The sequence below is a fragment of the Carassius carassius genome, chromosome 49, assembly GCF_963082965.1.
Source record: "Carassius carassius chromosome 49, fCarCar2.1, whole genome shotgun sequence".
Classification (NCBI taxonomy): Eukaryota; Metazoa; Chordata; class Actinopteri; order Cypriniformes; family Cyprinidae; genus Carassius; species Carassius carassius.
In genome coordinates this window covers 14,867,674-14,888,532 of record NC_081803.1, presented here as the reverse complement: position 1 = coordinate 14,888,532, position 20,859 = coordinate 14,867,674, and the positions used below count along the sequence as shown (strand labels likewise).

Sequence of the window (20,859 nt, the reverse complement as noted above, 5' to 3'; positions counted from 1 at the left end):
ATATACAAACTGATGCTTTACTGTTTAACTAACCATCTTTTTTTCAGTTAGTTGCAAAGTCAAGTAAATTTTATTCATCTCATGTCTAAATTGTTCAGCCTTATATTTAAATTAGTAAACTAATTTTAATCATTTCAGTTTTAGCTAACAATCATTCAATTTAAATGTAATGGTTTTAGCCAACAATAATGCATCTAAGTGACCTTGAAATCCAATCTGCATGTTAAAAATAAAAAGCCTAAAAGAAAAACACCATTAACCGCATGTTTGACATTAGGCCAAATTTTCAGGCATATCTTTGTGTTTTACATACTAATCTTGGAACAAAAGACTAACCGGTAAGAGACACAAATGTGCCAAATGTGTTTGCCAGAAATGGTCCTTCATGGGAGCCACACGGACAGGAGTGTTTGAAGATCTGCAGTATGGGCTCAATGTGAGCCCTACGCATTTTCTGAACAAGAAAACAAGCTGAACACAACACTTTTCTGTAATAATTTTACCCATTACTTTAAATCGGATACTTGCGGGCAGTCAGGGCTGCTATGAAAAGCCAGACCACTGCAACAACACTTTCTGCCCTTTATCGATGTGGAAATAAATGCTAGGCTGGATTGTAGGGAGTGGAGACAGGAGGACAGATCAAATTGAGGTGAATTAAAAAAGATGAGAGACAAAATAAATCTGCATAAAACAGTATCAGAGGACATTCACTGCTGTTGACAGCGAATAATTCAAACCAAAATCAGTCTTGCGTTAATGTCAAAAGCATAAAAATTATAAGCCATTATTTCTCTCTCATTTATTACAGTTCTAATGGTTAATAATGGAGTTATCATGGATGCTAAGCACCTGTATGCTCTTGAGACATTGAGCGAAGGTGCGCATTCAAGCAACAGAAGTTCAACTATCTCTACCACGCCTACAGTGCCAAAAATACCAAAATAAAACTTTAAAATATACAGCAGCTACTGTTTTTGTGAGTTGTCCATTCAATGTGGTGAAAACATGACCACATATCCCGAGTAAATGTAGTGATAAATCAAATGTTACAAGTCATAATGAGTCAAAGATCAGCATTCCAGTCCCACAAAGCCGACTCAAATCCTCTTGTCCGGCTTATCTTTCCCTTCCAACCGTCAGGCCTGTGCTCTCCACACCATAACCAACATAATGTGGGTCCTAAATAACCCTCTTGAGCTGTTTATTCCCCCAGCATGCAGTGCAATGGCTCTGTGGTGCTGGAGACAAGAGTCTGAAAGCTTCTCCTCTCCTCCGCTGCCTCTGTTCCTCTCTCTTGTTCTCTCTCCTGAACCCTCCCCTTTCTGTGTCTCTCTCTTCTACCCTCAATTTTTTTCCAGTCTAATGCCAGACAGAGTGAGTCAGAGTGCCGAATATGCCAGAGGGCATGTTGGAGGACAGACTCTTCACCGGCCTGAGCTTTAACCGGGCCAGACTGAGCTGGAGCCCAATGCAAGACCTTGTGGTGGTGAGGGGGCATTTGCATGAACTCTGAAGGGGGATTTAGAGGGTTGGTCCAAACAAGAAACACAGCATGTGGCCCAAAGGGGTGGAAAAAAAAGAAAGAAAAACACAAATACTAACTCTAAAACGGCTTTACCATGGCAATAGAGTGCTGCAGCGATGACATATTTTTGTAGGTCGAACCAGAAGTTAGCATCACTGGTTCCCTCCACAAAAAGCCAATAGGATTTTCCACTGATCTTTGGATTATTACAGAACATAAACTCTGTGACCAAAAGAATTCTACTATTTTTAAAGGTTTTCTTCATCGTCGACAATTAACATAACTTCTATGAATTGTGAAGATTAATGAATATACTTGTAAAATCTAAAGTTATGCTATAAACAAACTACACTATGGTCACCATCATTGAGCTTCCAACAACTCTTTCAGTCTTTAAAATATGCAAGTTGGAAAGTTTAAGTTTGCAAGAGTGTGAGTATAAACACACAGCTACTTGCTAGCAACCTTTTTTTTCATGATGTTTAAAAGTGTAAAAAACAAAATACCAAAAAAAAAAAGTTGGGTATTACTGATATTACTGTATTTTAGGATTTCTTAATTCAGGCATTTAACCGTTTGCTTGTCCCCAATCCTGTCAATACGCACTGTTGTTCACTTATCCTAGATACTATCCATAAGTACTGTGGTTTAAGATCCACTAAACTGCACCGCAGAGATGAATAAAGATGCATTGTTCCGTATTGCATGACTATTTGCCTCAAGTTTGAATGACCTAGATAATACACCACACTCATATTGAATCACTTTGTAAAACAGATCAATTCCAGAAAGCATTTATATATATTTTTTTATATAATGATATTTTTCAGGCTAACACAGTGACATAGACCCCCATATAGCAGAGTGGTTAGATGAAACTAAAAAACCAACTGACAGTGAAAAATCATGAAAATTTGTTTAATTCTGTCCACATAGCATACCATGCTGCTTTTAGCGGGTGCAGGCAGGCAAAAACTAGGCCAACATGAATTTCATATGACTCTCACCAAGTACAAGAAAAGATATGCTGTCGGCAAATGTTGGAGAATGCAACTGGCTGTGTTTGTGTGTGTGTGTGCGCGTGTCCAACGCAGACATAAGAATCAGCTAAACTCTTTGTAGCAGAAAGACAGAGCTTGTGCATGATCACAGCAGGCGTGTAGCCGCCCTAACACTGGTCGCGTTCACAAATAGAGACACAAACTAGCATCTACATACGTGTGCAAAACACAAAATGAATCTAAGCCACTAGTGGCACCAGGATTTTAATTGTAGGTGGGCCTCTAGAAAACTGGATGGGCCAGTTAAAATAACACCCTCCTCCCCCCCTAAAATGGGTGGGCCCAGGCCCACCTGGGCCCAATGGTAGTGCCGCGGCCGATCTAAGCACCTGGCTTCTCTATCCGATAGCATCTCCCTATACACACGCTTGTCATTTATTGTGTAAAGGTGCCACTGGTTAGGCAAGAAACACAAAAATTACACTACAGCAGCAAAAGCATCTAGACACATGTATGTGAATGCAGGCACTTCTCCTTGAACAGTTTGACATTAGGACTTAAAAGCATATTTTTTCCTTACTGCCCTTTTCTATAATAGATCCACTGCTGTCTGGAACATGCTAATGGGGAAATGAACCTCTTTTTTGAAAAGCACCGAATGAAAGAAATATGACCTTTTAGCAATGCTTCTGAGAAGATTTACATCTAGTCATGTCTGCACTGATGTGCTACACAAACAACACACACACACAAGAGACAGAAAAACAAGCCAATCTGCATCAAATGCCTTTGGGTTAATGTAGTAAAACAGGTACTGTAGATGTGTGTAACCTAGAGGAGAGGGAAAAAAACTTTGTTGTTTTGGTGTGTGGTGTCAGAAAAGGAGGGTGTGGTTTGTCAGATGCTGTACAGCTCTGAGATTATGGTTGGGTAACAATATATACTAGGACAGGACAAGTTAACGCATTATTATCATGTTAACACATTAATTGATTAACGCAGGCAATTATTTTATCACGCATTAGCACAGTTTTCTGATAGCACGTGAAGACAGCAAAGAAGCGCTCTCTCACAATGTATTGCTTTACAGATCTATCACTTTTGCTATTGAAAATGTTATTACACTTGTGTTTATATAGCATTATGCCTACTTTTAAATGAAATAAAGTGCATAATACACTACTTTTGAATGCATTATTCGTTTTGTGCATAATTACGATTAATTGCAGACAATAATGTGATTAATCACGATTAAAAACAGTGATCATTGCCCAGCACTAATATATACATTTTCTGATTAATTGTGATTCATTTGAACAATCTTGATATTGATAATTAAAAATCACAAGATGCTCACAGTGGCATGAAGTGTGACCAGTGTAGTTCAATTCACAAGCTAATGTAGTCTAATTCATGAACAAATTACTTTTTGATCCAGTCCTTTTGGTGAATCATTCAATAGGAATCCATTACTCATTGAATTCATTGAATAAGTTAGAATTAGAGGGTAGAATTGACAGAAATAGCTGAAAGAGAATTCTTTCATATATATATATATATATATATATATAAGCAAAATCCTAAATGACAAGCTTATAATTTTTGTAAAGAATATTTTTATTCAGCAAGATTGCATTAAATTGATGAAAAGTGGCATTAAACATATATATTAAATAAATGCTGTTCTTTTCAATTTTATACTTTCACCTTTCATCCTGAAAGAAGTATAACGGTTTTCACAAAAACACTACGCAGAACAACTGTTTTTATCATTGATGATAATTAAAAATGTTTCCTGAGCAAATGAGCATATTAGATTTCTGAAGGATCATGTGACACTGAAGACTGGAGTAATGATGCTGAAAACTAAAGAAATTACAATTATTACTCTTTTTACTCTATTTTTGATCAAATAAAAGCAGCCTTGAGCTTAAAGCTACAATTTGGTGAGGTTATTTACAGCTGTATGAAGTGTATTTTGAGCCCTGATTTTCTTCTCAGAACGTCTCATTTGGTTCAGAACAGCTTATCCAACTCATACCTGCTGATTGCAACTTCTAAGAGGCTTGTAATGCATGGATGTACATGACATTCCTGCCAAAACTGGATGTCTGGGCTAAATAGTGACAACTTTGTTCAATATCTGGGACAAGAAAGTGTTTTATCCAACTTATCTGGAGATTTGATGGTGACATTGCAGTTTCTTCGACCTGGAAAATAACAACTTGCATTCAGCAACTTTCATTCAGGGCGCAACAGCTGTTCATTCAAAAATGAAAACGTGAACAGCTACAGCAATGAACGCACTACAATAGAAGCATTTGTATTTTTCAATATAAATAATTTCAGCAGAAGCAGGAGCTTTGTTATCAGATGTTCAGAGAAATGGCATGACAAAGACTACGCAGGAGTCAGAATCATTCCATTCAGTTTATCATTTTCTTTTTTTTTTTTTTTAGCTTACTCCAAGTGTTTGTGCCCCGTGTCTAGCCAAAAGAGATTCTGATTATTCATGAAGAAATTGGGCGCCAAGTGGTACATAGTGTGTGTGTATACAACCAATTACATTGCCTTTGGCAAAAAATGCTTCAACTACAAAAAGGTTCAAACTGATTTGTTCTTTCCTGGCCTCTGAATCTGTTCTGACCTTGCAGCAAATGCTCCCAGGGGTCTAAGTGTAAGACTTGTTCAGGAGAACCAAATGAAGAATCACCTTTCCTGCTCTATAGCTTACAGTCTATTTATAATGTATAGATTGCCATACACAACTTTCACAAACAGAAAACCTTTTGGATTTATTCACCTCTGATTTGTGTGCTAAACCTCAAAACTTTCTACTCTACTGCTTTCCATCAAACCAGTAAAGGCAGTCAAAATAACTACCCATTTAGATAACTGAAAAATAGTATATATGACTTAGTATAACAGTAATGGCTGTGTAGCATTTAACTAACTTTATTTTCCAATGGACAGCTGTCAGGGACAAAGAAGTGTGGAATGATTCAGTTGAAATATGCTCCATAAGGTATGTGTTTCACTTGAGCTGAGGTTAGCATTCAGTTGGCATCAAACCAAAGCTAATTTATGATCGTCTCTGACTCAAAAATCTACCTTCAGTGTCAGATTCTGGGCTCTCATCGGGAAAGATCAGGTATTCTGGAGAGAAGCATTCCCAGTGTGGAGAAGCTTGACTATAGACAAAACCAACTTATCTGTTTTGAAACAGCTCTGCAATAGCATTCAGATTACATTCACAGGGACTCTCATTAGCAGAGATAAGAGGCTTCATAAAGAAGGCCCTGGACACTGAAGCACTGCCGGAACAACGTCACAATGGGACACGCGCTCCAAAACTGGCAGAGAGAAGACAGACTCGACCGATCTAGAAATATGCTACAGTTCTTTTCTTAAACCCTCTTCTTTCATAACATAAGCTCTTATGAAGGGGGTACTGCCCAAGTTACCACCATATCAAGTGGAACGTGGCAGCCGTTTTAAATCCAAACAAAAGGTCAAGATGAAAACCATGGGAAAGGTGTGAGGATGATGTTTGTGCATCTAGCCCAGACCGAGGAGGAATCTGCTGACATTTTTAGCATTTTCTGCACTGATGTTAAGGGAATATGGATTAAAACATGAATAAAATGAAATGTGCTAAAAGAAGCTGAGATCTGAGACTATCCCAAAGCCATGTTATGATAACAGTAACAATAACTATATATAGTTATGGTGTGGACTTAAATTAGAAATATGATTAAAACTTGTGTGAATCAATCAACCTTAACATAATATCCAGGCACAATGTGACAAAAAAGATCAAATCCCATCTGTTTCATATTAATATGGGACAGAGACAAAAAACAAGGCACAGCAAATTCTGGAAACAGCATACATTTGGCAAAAACATTACAGTGCAGAGCTCTGACTGACACCACTAATAGTTCAGGTTTTTGAGAAAACGTTGGATGAAAATATCAGTGGCCAGTGGCCATGGCCATGGTGTGGACAGGAAGAGCAAAAGTGCTAAAAGCCCCCAGCCGCGCTCGCCGTGGACAGCTAACAGGCCACTAATAATCATGACGGTGAGGTTATGAGGGAAAAACACACCACTCAGTCACAGGAGGGAAAACTTCTTCATGATTGTATACGGGAACATGGAAAGTATTCTCTTTAACTACAATCAATAAAAGCGTTATAGCTCAAAGTAACAAATATTGTAGTTAATCTGCACATCAGGCATAGTCATGTAGTGTAACTTGATTTTAATCAATGCTTGTGTCCTTGCTTTATGTCCATCTGCCTGAGGATAAAATATGGACAGACCAAGCTGTGAGACCCACCGATGCTCGGCCTCGTCCTTCTCAAAAAATCAGACACATACAGTGTGATGTTACACAGTTCTTACAGTCTAGCAAAACTCCTCATACACTGGTGATAAAAAGCTTTAACCCTGCTTGTACTTGGACTGATTGTGTTTACATTAAAACTCAAGGTACTGATTATCTGACTTACTGCATGCATACAATTCTTCACCGAACTGTCAAGAAAAGAATTGTGTGCCTGAATAGGATTCATAAAGCACTTTTATTGAAGAAAAAGTGGCCTTTGCACCTCGTTATGAATGCGATCTATCATTATACATTGCTCACAAAGCGTTCTCTGTGTCCAACTGAAAGTACGGATCACTTCCATCTACATAACTAATGATTGAAGTCAATGATGACGAATGCCAGGAGCTGCACCCTGCCTCTAGCTCTAATGAAACCGCCAGGTTTAATGAAATTCCTGTCTCAAGGTCTTCACAAAGACAGATGTCACAACTCAAACTCAAGCGATTTACCTTTAAACAGTAAGTTTGGGCATACTGAAGGACAAATCTTTTTGTAAAAGCAATAGCTTCTAGTTATATCACAGACAATATAAAAAATGATTTGCCAAAGTAATGGGGAGGAACATTCCCATTGCAGAGAGGGTCTGACTGGACAAAACTCAAACAATATTTTTAAAACAGATTTCCGAAGAAATTTGAAATGCATACACTTCTGTTCAAATGTTTGTTGTTGGTTTTTTAAATAAATTAAAACTTTTATTTAGCATGGAGACATTAAATTGATTTGATGATTTCAAAATATTTGTATTTGAAATTAATGCTTTTCTTAAACTTTGAACTCATTAATAAAAATCCTGAAACAAAGTATCATGGTTTCCATAAAATATTAATCGGCACAAACATTTCCAAGACTGAAAATAACAGAAATGTTTCTTAAGCACCAAATCAACATACTGTATTAGGATCATGTGACACTGAAGACTGGAGTAATGATCCGTGATGATTGGAGTGATGATTGTCATCACAGGTATAATTATATTTTTTAAAGGGATAGTTCACCGAAAAATGAAAATTATGTCATTATTAACTCACCCTCATGTCGTTCCAAACCCGTAACGCTGATGTCACATGGACTACTTTGATGATGCTTTTATAACCTTTCTGGACATGGACAGTACACCGTACATACATTTTCAATGGAGGGACAGAAAGCTCTTGGACTAAATCTAAAATATCTTAAACTGTGTTCCGAAGATGAACGGAGATCTCACGGGTTTGGAACGACATGAAGGTGAGTCATTAATGACATAATTTTCTTTTTTTGGTGAACAAACCCTTTAATTGTACACATTTTTAACAAGATTACAAAAAAATGTTTTTACATCCCTTAAAAATGGATTTTGTCAGTGTTTCATAGAATACTAGCATTTACGCGACTTTAAAGCTAACATGCCCTAAAAGTCACAAACAAATTTACATTTCACAAGACCTTTAACTCTACTTTAACAGAGGCAGAGAGCACACATCTCCTGCTCTCTGAAAGCTTTCAGCGTTGAACGATGACGCAGCACTGTCACAGGTTAATGCAAGCACTTTCATTACAGCAAGAGATCAGTCTTACAGGAGGAGGTAAAGAAGATTACCACGGCTTTGTTTGTATATTCATTAGCTACCGTCACATCTGCTAGATCTCTGAAATATAAATGTACAGTAAACGATTAATTAATGTATGATGCGGCTTATCTGATTGTGAGGGCCTGATTTCATATCCGCTTCTGTATTGTTGTTTAGTTCTGCAGACAAACAAAGTGATCATATAGGCTACTGTGCCATCTCATGCTCCCCTGTGCTCTTCTGACCTTAGAGATTACAGATCCTTTGGAAGGAAGGTTTGCATGCTTTTTGTGTTACACTGTGCTGTATCATACCATCCCATGCATGGCTACGTCCTGAATGAGAGATATAGAGCTGTGGGACTGTTTGTGCTGACTGAGCACAGCATCCTGACCTTGGTGATCCTGCAGAGTGGATGTGAATAATGAGATAATCCCTTTAGACAGACAACAACAGCTCAGCCACAAGAGAGTGAAAGAGAAAGACAGAGGGAGAGAGAGATGCTCCTAATGTGTATTTAAGATACAAACAGAAACCTCAAAGCAGTGCTACAACTGTCATAATATTTTGCATTATGTACGGTTAAAAAACCATGCATTATATATATTTATAAAACTTTCAATGTTACAATGTATTCTGAATAGACATGATGTGACAATGTGATTATAGCATAGCACGACGTAGCCTCTCCCACAATAAAATCTCATTAGATAAAAATCATGCTACTTATACACTACTAGGATTTTTGTTTTTTTGTGTTTTTAAAAGAAGAAAATACTTTTGTTCAGCAAAGATTACAAAAGATTTCTACTTCAAATTAACGCTGTGCTTTCTATTCATCAAAGAATCCTGAAAAATGTATTACGATTTCCACATCAATATTAAATAGCACTGCTTTCAACACTGATAATAATGTAAAATGTTTCTTGAAAAACAAATCACAATATTAGAATAAGTTCAGTTGTTCTAGAGTATGTTGCAGTTGGTTGGTAGGTAAAGTGTCGTATTACACAACGTTTTCGTTTTCATTGTGGACAGACAAAATGCTTGACACTGATTAAGACACAATTTTAAGATACATTTTAACACTAATTTTTCTTGGTTTAAAATATTTACTACATTTACATGCCAGTGGGTTTAGTGTCAAATAAACTGCTGTGTAAATCCTCCAGTCCAGAACGCAAAACTGATTCAGTTGGTGCAGTAGAGATGACAACAGTTGGTATGGTGGGAAGCAATCAGCAAAATCCCATGGTGCCGTTTCCATGGCATTTATGATGCTTTGTTAATGGCATGGGATTCTAAACGTCAGGCCCTCTGTGGCAGTCTGTGCATGCGTGTGTGTTACGTGGGGAGAGAGAGAAAAAAGAAGAGGGGGAAAAAATGACAGACAGTGAGCAGATTGGCTCAGTGTGTCTCTCACAGGAGAAACTGAATGGCGGGAGGTGAAGGACGTCCACGCATCAAAGAAAGACAAATAAAATTACTGTATCATAAACAACATTGTAAATCCCTCATCGTGCACCCAAATTGCCACTAATATTATAATTGCATCCTACATATTTCCAGCAACCATGTAAAGTAAACTGGACTTAATGTAATACAGTACAAGAAGCAAAAAGACGAAGCTTATTTCCTGATTTATCTGAGTGTGAACTCCGCAAGATTGCATCTGTGACTACAATAGTAACTATGTCAGTTCCACAGGGAGCTGTGAGCTCTGCATACAGTCAGGGAAGTCTTCGTGTGATCCACGCTTAATAAAAGACACTCATGACCCAACATACATAAACAGAAGTGCTTTGAAAATAGACCAGCGGTAGGATTACAGTAAGAAACTTGATCTTAAAAGCTCTTAGAAGCTAAGCTACTCATAATAATCTAGAGCATGTGTGTTTTAAAGTGCGTTTGTGTGCTTGCATGTTGTTTAGCATATTATAACTGCCCTCATGAAGAAGGTTCTTTATTGTATCTATGGTTCCACGAAGAACCTTTAACGTCCATGGAAGCTTTCCACTGCAAAAAAAGGTTCTTAATAGTGGAAAAGGTTCTTTAGTTTATTAAAATGTCCATCACACTAAGAAAAAAATGGTTCTCCTAGGAACTGTTCACTGAAAGTTTCTTTGGGAAATTCAGAATGGTTTTACAGCGGCATCACTGCGAAACCCCACATTGGAACCTGTATTTTTATGAGTGCACTCATGAAGGACACTCTTTCATCTCTCTGCCAGATCAAGACCAGCTCTCTCTTTTCCAACACCTCCTGCATGTGTCATTTGCTCTGAAGCCGGGTGGTGGGGATGTCTGGCATACAACTGTAGGGCCACGAGGTTGAGGACGAGTCTAATTACATGCAGAGAAAACAGCAGTGCTCCACAACATGTGTTCTCTGGTCTGAATTTCATTAGTAAGTAGAGAGATGCTGAATTTTATTTTTTTTTAGCTTGAATCTAGCACACTTAAATTAGGCCTCAGGCCCTCAGCCTTGAGAAACTGCCAGGAACGAGGCCTAAAAAAACAATCCATCATATTCAAACTCTTCAAATACTTTCAAAAGGAGGAGAACAACCAAACCAAAGGTGAATTTTGTTCCAAGTCTCAGTCCAGAAAGGAATTATATCTATCCCAAGACCTTTTGCGGAATCACCAATTAATTAAGGTGATCGGTACATCTGTTCTGCTAAATAGCATCCCGCATCAATCAATATTGGCTGTACTCAGGCACAAGCCACGATTTCAGACAAAGCTGAATAATACATTAGGTCTACCCTACCTACAGTTGTGTATCGGCATTGTGCCAAAATGCTATTAAATGCTTCTCTCTTTCTCTAGTGCAGGGTTATTCAAATCTTGTCCTGGAGGGCCACTGCGCTGCAGAGTTTAGCTCTTACCCTAATCAAACACACCTGTGGGTGATAATCAGTTTCTTCAGGATCATTAGAAAATAACAGGTAAGTGAGTTTGATCAGGGTTGGAGCTAAACTCTGCAGCGCATTGGCTCCAGGACAAAATTTGAATAACCCTGCTCTAGTGCATAATGTTACATGCTAATACAAGCAGCATTCTCCCTTACAAAAGTATTTTTTTGGCCAAAATACCATAACTGATACAGATATTGTTACTATTGCAACATTAAATTAATATAGAATTTCTGTGTATATAGAGTATTAATGATTGATGGATTGTGGCGACTTGAAGTAACAATAATCTTAGTATTTTGAAATTATTTATGCACATTTTACGAATAAATCTCTGTTGTGACTGCAGCAGTCAATATGTGGCTCACAAAGCACATCATCACAGTCAATTAATTCCTCCCCACTTATACAAATCAATTTGTTGCAGTACACCATGTTTAGGAAAGTACTGTAGTGTTTTTATTGTGTTAGTGTTTCTCGATAAAAGTAGGTATATCCAAAGGGCCTTTAGCCCCTTTGTACCCTATCATACAGAACCGTATGCGGGATAAATCTTGTATGTATATTTGGTTCAAATTTGATTCATAGATATATGCTAAAATGCTAATACTGAAAGGTCAGAATTTGTTATAGAAAAGCTGGTCTAATAAATAATATTTGATATTTTTAAACATCTATTTCAACATAAAAAATGAAAATGTTCGATTGTGATGGATAAGATATTTAGACAATGTCACAAAGGCTCAAAATGCACACATAAAAAGCCCATTTCTATGCTTAAATTTATTGAAAAAATGTCAAAAACAACAAAAGAGCTGAGTAGATGGTAAGTGGCTTGTTTAACACTCATGATCCGCATTCATATTCTCTAAAGCGCGGCATACACTACAATTGGCGTTAGAATTTATTACACGAACTCTACAGAGTCACGTGACCCGCCAGCATCGCCAGTCGGGGAGAGATGCAAGCACCTCTCCGCTGTGCTGCTCCACTCTCTCCAGTTTAAATCGCGTTGGCTGGAGGTTTCAGAGCACATCACCACTGCAGCAACCCCCACCCTCCTCCTGCTCCACCACCTGCTTCCACATGCACGGCTACAGGAACACTGGGCACAGAGCAACTGCTGCAGCATCCCTTCAGCGGACTTGCCGCTGCCATGTTATAAACACCCAGCACTCTAATTTTAACAATCTAATGGAAACTCCATGACCGACGTCTTCTATTAAAGAGTAAGCGACCTGATCGCTGCAGTATGCACAGATTGTGACCGTGAATCTAACGCACGGTCCGCATAGTTCATATAATCACCCAGCAAGCGATGTAAACACGTTTTTTTCTACGTCGTGGAATGTTTGCGATAACATTTTTCCAGACGTCGAGATGTAAAGTAAAGTAAAGTAAAACATTTTGACAACGTTGCAGAAACAGTGTTCAGACGTTGCTTGCAAGTCCTATTAGGATCTGATTCTACAACGTCTTAAAAATGTTTAGGTAACCTCCTAAATGTGGTCAAGACATTATTCTCATGGGGCATTTTCGAAACTTTTTAGACGTGATATTATCTGCCCTGAGGTAAACATGTCCTCTTTTCAAACGCCTTAATCCATTCACAAAGTGAAATAATATCAATAATCACAATTTATCTAGGCTTTGCCATTTTTCACACGTTAACGAAGTCAGTTCGTAAAGTGAAAAAAAAAACCAACTAACAGACGTTCACGCCATTATGACGTCTCATTGAAACATATTAAAAATTCCATTTTGGACTAGTTTTCATAGTAAAGAACCAATATTGATTTTTTTTTATTCGAGGTGTGATTTCTGAGACTTTTTCAAAACTGCGACGTTCCCGGACTGCTTCCATTACTACCGCTTTAAGGAGGCCTGGATCAGCCAATTGTAATTATTGATAAGGACATCGATTATTGATAAATGAACTCTCCATCCCTTCCTTCAAAACAACGGTCCTCCCAGCATCTCGCATTACCGAATCTGTGTTAATACGTTTTCTAAGCTGTTTCATAACAAGAACTCAGTTAAAGCCCGCTTTAATCCACCTCCCTCACCAGCCTGTGGCCTCCATGAGCATAAACAGCAGCCATATCTAACATGTACTGACACAGATGGGGATATAACAGGTGCCCAAACACAAACAGCATTCCACTGAAGCTTAAAAATAACGAGTAGCTATCACAGACGATCCGTTAACGCGCTCTGAATATTAATTACACCCACACTGCTGTTCATTTATGAGAATTAAGCCATGTTTGGCTGCGTCGCGTAACATCTACTCACCAGTCATATTTACATATCAAAAACAGAACACATATTCTGAAATAGGGTTTAATCATCACATAAGACCTATGTTTTGTATGTCGTCCAGGCAAGAACTATGCATCCAATGGCATATTCCGCTAAACTAAAAGATGCATTCCCTTATTTGGCGAGTCATTGTTGCAGGCCGGCGTGTTGATACACTGTTATTTGGCACTGCAAATAAACGCAGCGATCAACTGTCTAATAGTAGCCTACGCTGGGAAAATGAATTATGACGTTATGAGCACGATACTTTGCCAGCCTAAAGCGAAGCTGGTAATAATGAATTTGACTGGGATGTCAACAGAAGACAGGGTGACATTCCTCCGGGAAATATTTCTGGCTTTAGTAGCCTACATTTGATCAAGAATTCAATTCTCATATGACATCGTGCGCGCTAAATAAAACATGCGTCTTAAGACACTGTATGCAGATGCTTACCAGATTTAAAACGGTCTCCACGATATCTCTGTTGCTAACCTCCCCGACCTGGATCAAACCGATCAGCACGGCGAATTTCATCTTGATATTCCGGATCGGAACCGAGGGGTTTATAACCCCGGCCGGTAGAACCACAGCGCCCGATCCAGACACCATCATGTCCCCGGTAGCGGAGCCCGTTACGACTTGCTGCCCCGAACCCGGCGGTGTGGGTGCTTCTCGGTCCGTGAGCGAGGCGGAACCCGGTGCCAAAACCGGTTTCTCGCTCGACATCTCCGACCCGAATCCCAAAAAGGAGCGGTCGGCTCGGTCTCACCTGCTTTTGTATCACCGAGCACTGAGCAGCAGCATCAAATTCAGATGAAAAAGGAAAATTCTCGATCAGGTGTCACAAGGCTGTCCTCCTCCTCCTCCGAGATGTGCACATCCAAACCCGATGCTCGCGGCCGTTCAGAGGGATGCACAGGACGAAAACACGTCTTATGTTTGGCGAAACGGTCCCTCTCTCCTACCGAAGTCAGCCGAAGATCGGTGCGGTGTAGGGCTGTGTTGTCTTTCTCAGGACGCCATATTGACGCCCCCTGTCTGCGGGAGCGCTCACCACGCCTGCGTGCTGCTGCCCGACTGTCAATCAAAAGGTGGTAACCAAGCATGAGCACGTGTGCGCGTCCCATTCAGTAGGTGTCCAAGCATTGGCAAATCAGATTAACTTAATGTAGACTATAAAAAAAACTTATAGCGGGATTAGTTTGGACCGTTAAACAGTTGTAAATAATGCCACAGACACAGTCCAATGATGTAATGATGATGTGACGATCTCTCACTCTTTCACATAACTAGAATTAATATTTCTCAGGGTACATTTATTTCTGAAATCCAAATGTTATATTGACGTATAGGCTACATTAAAGTATTGGCCGCCATGAAACAACTAGGCCTAACTGCCAATGAAAAACTAAACAAGGCTTTTGTTGAAAAATATATACTGTATATATTATAAAAAAATAATATATATTATTTATATATAATCCTTTATGTGTGTGTGTGTGTTATTTAATAATCCTTTATATCCTTTATATATATATTTGTTTTTTTTATATAGATGTTTTACAAATTCAGTCATCTGTGCAACTGGACTTTTGACACTCTTTTGACTGAGATCTTCATCTTCTCTTTACTTCATTAAATTCCATTATATCAGCCACCCTGCTCTAGGAATCAGCACTGGCCTTAACCCTTAATAATATGAAGACTACACAAAACATATGACTGCCAGATCACAAAGACTCTCAGTTTTCTTCACTGTGCCTGCCAATGAAGAGAACCTTGCTATTGTGATGTTTTAATTTTAGCACTGCAGCAGAGAGCTATGAATGGGGACGTGAGCTCTCCTTGACTCAGAAGGACACGAGTCCGGCCACATTCTGGCACAAGCCTACATAGAGCTTTAAAGTCAGGCTGAATGAAAGTGAGCTTTTGCCAAACCTTCTCTCCCTCCCCTGTCCTTTCCTTCTTTCTTTCTTTCTGTTTTCCCTCTCTGTCTCTTCCTCTCTCACTCACTCATCTGCTTGCATCCCGTTCTCTCAAAATAGAATGAATCATAACAACAAGCTACAGTATGCTGACATTCAAAATTCTTATATAAGGGACATGCTATAGGAGACAGCAAATGAGATATTCCTCGATAGAGTTAACTTTACATACAGATTCTCATTTAGAATTATATAATTACACTTAAAAACCTGATTTGAAGATGTATAAAGACCATACATGGGTATATAAAGAATTTAAAGATGTTTAGAGGTATGATGTGAAGTTTTATTTAACTTTCTCTTGCTGATCTTACAGTCATTTCCTAATACCCTTTTATATCTCTCTTTAACAGGAATCCCAGAGAGAGGCACAATTCCTTTTTTAGTGATGAGGAGATGAATAAATGGAGTGAGGGAGAGGAGGAGGGGTGTAGAGGGGGATGGGCTCTGCTCAGAGGAGGAGGGGAACAGAAGGGACCAGCAGCTGGATAGTGAGGAAGAGTTTTTAGCCAATACAATGACTGATAGAAGGCTGAGTCTGCATTCAGAGCTTTACGTCCCATCACCAGACTGGAAACCTGCTGAACTCACATGAGCTGGTGCAGAAGACATAACCAGCGTCTGTTAAACTGCTTTTAGGACAACACACACACACATATACATATACATATATATATATATATATATATATATATATATATATATATATATATACCAGGAACATGCACCCTAAAGGACCGTGCAAGACAGTAAATCAAACATTTATTTGGAGAAGCAATATGGTATTATTTATTTAATAAACTTAATAGTTTAATAAACACAGTAGCAAATATAATGATTCCAAGCAGGTTTCCTGGACACTCCAGAACATCTGCCCTCATTTGGAGGGATTGTTTAAACCAGAAAGGTCACTTAAAATGAATCACTGTTTACAACCCTTTCTGAAGGATTTCTGAAACAAAGGGCTGGACTTTATTCATCGGGAATTGATTGGATTGTGAATAGATGGTATTACATTGAGGATGGAGCCAGGTGGTTGAAGAGGAGGGGTTAAAAAGTGAAAGAGATTTGTGAAGTCAGCCGTAAAAGAAAGTCATTGCAGAGGGGGAACAAATTTATAAAAGACTGCTCATGTTTTGTTTGTTTGTTTAGTATGCCAGCCTTGGTCACCATTCACTTTTATTATATAAAAAAGTTCAATGCAAAAAGTTAAATGGTGAATAATTTTGTCAGCCCCTAAAATTCAGCATTTTGTGTACCACGGAAGACAGAAAGTCTGGTTTGGAACAACGTAACTGATGACAGAATTTTAATTTTAGTGTTAACTACTGTATTACTTTAAGACTAAAGAGCGAGGCAGAACTGCTTTTTGCTGTCGAGGAAAAGTTTGAGACCTTTCTGTGCAAATGCACTGGTTGGCTGAGGGAATATAACAAACGTATAAACACACAGCACAATTCTGTTCCACATCTTCTGTCACAAGACAGGAAAACCCCCTTTATGTCCATATCAGGGATGAAAGAACACTCCAGAAAGGAGGGGGAGCTTTTACGTTTAAAATAGCTGCACTGTTCACCACTCGCCCACATCTCCCTGTTCCCATAGAGCGCGTGGGTTTGACAGACAGGTCTGTTCTCAGCTGGACAACAGGAAAAACAAGAGCTGCTAAAGTCCATGACTTACACATTGAAAATTTTTACACTTGTTTTTAGCAAACACTTTCACCGATGTACCAGAAAGTACACTTTTATATATACATTTTCTTTATTTGTTATCTCTGTGTCCATGAAGAACCTTGGAAGAGGATGATTGACCTTAGATGATTGTTAAATGATCGTTTATTGGCCCCATAGTCAAGGATCTCATCCCCAGTCTCCATGACATTGTTTTTGTTGCATTTAGCAATGCAAATGCACTGATAATATAGTTGTGCAATTTAGTAGATTGAATCATCAGGGCATCTTTTGGTGCTTGTTTTTAATCTGGTCCAGAATTCAATAAATTCTAGTATATCATACATATGCCCAGAGATTGTAAAACAAGAAATATAGGCATCATTTAACCTGACCATATTTCTGTTGTTTTAGATAATTAAGAATCTGTAGGAGATAAACCACAAATAAACCACTAAACAAATGTAAACAGCATTTCACAAGCAAATTCGTCATGAAGATCCTAATCAAACCTTTTAAAGAAGTAATTTTAACATTTAAAATGTGCATAATTGTGGGGATAATCATTTTATGTGTGTGTGTATTTGTTTGTTTCCAAATGAGTGCAGACATTTTTCAGTAAGGTTGTTTTGCTTACTTGTTTATCTATCTATCACATACGTTTGTTTTGGTTTCAGGAACAGATGTTGGTTATCATGGGTCAGCAATGTCCCAGTGGGCATACAACTAATATGTGTGTGTTTGTGTGTATGAGTGTTATACACCCTGTGAACTGCAGGGTTCCTGCTGCCGTTGTATGTTTTCATTTTGTATTTTAATAGGAAATGAATTGGCTTGTGCAGACACGGATGTACATCATGTATTTGTTTTGTATGCTGCATTACGGCAGATGGAATCAGACGGTTTGGTAGAGGGAAGTTCATAAAGAACTTTCAAACAGAAGCAGCTTTCTTCAATGCTAACAGACTGTCAGAATCACATTCAGCTCTGAAAATTGAGAGAAAACAGATGAGTAAGTGCACAGTGACCAAGGAGACGTTCCTTTCCTAGAAAAGAGAGAGAGAGAGAGAGAGAGAGAGAGATGCAGGCAGTCAGGGGCGGAGAAGTAAAGGGGGGAGAAGGACAAAGGACAACAATGCAAAAAAGAGTAGAGAGGGAGATGACGCAATTTTTTATTCAACGGCAGCCATATCACCCTGTAGCGCAAGACTGGTTGCCCACTAAAGCTAAGCAGGGTTGATCCTGATCAGTACCTGGATGGGAGACCTCCTGGGAAAACTAGGTTGCTGCTGGAAGAGGTGCTAGTGAGGCCAGCAGGGGGTGCTCACCCTGTGGTCTGTGTGGGTCCTAGCGCCCCAGTATAGTGACGGGGACACTATACTGTCAACGAGCACCGTCCTTTGGATAAGACGTTAAACCGAGGTCCTGACTCTCTGTGGTCATTAAAAAATCCCAGGATGTCTTTCAAAAAAGAGTAGAGGTGTAACCTCGGCATCCTGGCTAAATTTGCCCATTGGCCTCTGAACATCATGGCCTCCTAACAATCCCCAAATCTACTGATTGGCTTCATCACTGTCTCCTCTCCACCGATAAGCTGGTGTGTGGTGGGTGTTCTGGCACACTATGGCTGCCGTCGCATCATCCAGGTGGATGCTGCACACTGGTGGTGGATGAGGACCCCCCCCCCCTCACAATGTAGAGTGCTTTGAGTGCCTAGAAAAGCACTATATAAATGTAATGCATTATTATTATGATTATTATTATTATAAAGATAGCCATTACTTAATTCCTGAATGAATCAGCAGTTTAAATTAATCAAATAAATGAATGACCCAATTGCTTACTCATAAAGACATTTACTGTCACCTACTGGCAGTTTTAGTTTCTTATTTAGAATATTATTTCATAAAAAATAAATAAATAAATAAACATATAAATTGATAGTTCACCCAAAAATAAAAATTCTGTCATCGGTTATTCTACTTCATGTCATTTCAAACCTGTAACACTTACTTTGTTTTATGGAACATAAAAGAAAATAATAAATACTGTTGGTAACCATTTATTAATTTTAACCAGAAGAAAAAGAAGAATGTTGGTAAAAGCTGATTTGGTTACCAATTACTTTCATTGTATGAACAAATAAATACTGAGATGTTTCTCAAAATATCTTCTTTTATGTTCCATGGTTTGCGTCTGACCACTGTAGCCTAAACATTCATGTGTAATAAATTTTACATTGAATCAAATACAATATTTCTTTCTAAGGTCTCTTTTTGTAATGTCTACTTAATATTTTTCTATTTTAACACAATTATGGCTTTAAATGATCTTTTAGTTGTACTTCCACAACCAAATGTAAATTTTAGATTAATTAATCCCTACATCATGAAATTAATTAGGTTAAAAGTTTTAATCGACTGACAGCCCTTAGTTATATTATAAACATTTTTATTAAGATATTTATAAACCTGTTTCAAACCTTACATATAAAACTGTATATTACATTACATTATATTCTCTATAATTAATATAAAAATGTATTAAGACATTATTTGGCCCATTTATAAACCTTTTTTTTCTTGTGAGCACCTCAATCCTCACTGTTTAAATCAAATCTGGGCCATCAATGGTATGCACAAGCCTCACATAGAGTAGATACTTTGTGACAATTACTCACACATATACACAGACCTTTGTTTCAACACAAAAGACTCAACACGAGCACTAAACAAAGGTCTGTGCATCTGTTGTGTGATTTTCTGCATTTCATTCCCAATGGTTTCTCTCTTTAGTACCAAGATGGAGATTAGTTCTAAATGACTAAATGTTTATATGTTCCTAACAAAGTCATATGACTTACAGAATACTTTTTTTTTCACAGTCATTTTAGAGCTTGACAGCTGCAGTCACTTTTATTATATGGAACATCCACGATATTCTTCCAGAATTAACCAGGAGGAAAAAAGCCATACTGGAACAGATCCTTTTTACAGAAGCATGGGCCCCAGTGAAATAATGCTGTGCCCCAGTAAAATATAACTTATGTGTCAGTGGAAATTACAGTATAACAACCTGAGAAATCATTGTCCTTGGCTATATTTCAGCAATCATGTCTCGTGGTTTCCATCAGCTGTTAAGAACTGGACAATGCCACACTCACAAATGAATCACTCTTTGATCTATCGCTCAAATGGTTTTACAAAAATATGTATATAGAACTATGGATCCCATCATTGTATGTCACAATAATTTTGTATGAGAAACATATCAAGCACATCTCTTCTGAGTAGTCATGACAGCTGTATATATCCTCACACACAGAGACTGTAAAGCCACTGAATGTGACATACATGAAGTGAAGTACCTGCTATCACAGAAACTCACAGATGAGGCTCGACCGGCCGTGTAAAAGGTTTTGCTGATGAGAGGTCGAAGTAATTGGTCACATACAGGAGTGGATGTGATCCATGTGCACGTGTGCCCAAGTGAAAAAAAAAATCATA

At 38.3% G+C, this 20,859-nt stretch overlaps 1 protein-coding gene across 13 annotated transcripts in view; it reads right to left on the bottom strand.

Annotated features, from left to right (window-relative positions):
• The window catches only part of LOC132132256 (neurobeachin-like), a 120,455-nt gene extending 105,695 nt beyond the window's left edge, over window positions 1-14,760 (bottom strand). For 7 of the 13 annotated variants that reach the window (XM_059544617.1, XM_059544610.1, XM_059544611.1 and 4 more), the window contains exon 1: window positions 14,149-14,760. In XM_059544617.1, the coding sequence (XP_059400600.1) occupies window positions 14,149-14,421 (273 nt within the window). In that variant the 5' untranslated portion in view covers window positions 14,422-14,760. The remainder of the gene's footprint in view (window positions 1-14,148) is intronic. The other 6 variants (XM_059544615.1, XM_059544613.1, XM_059544614.1 and 3 more) reach the window with 1 other exon arrangement.
• Window positions 14,761-20,859: the final 6,099 nt, after the last annotated feature.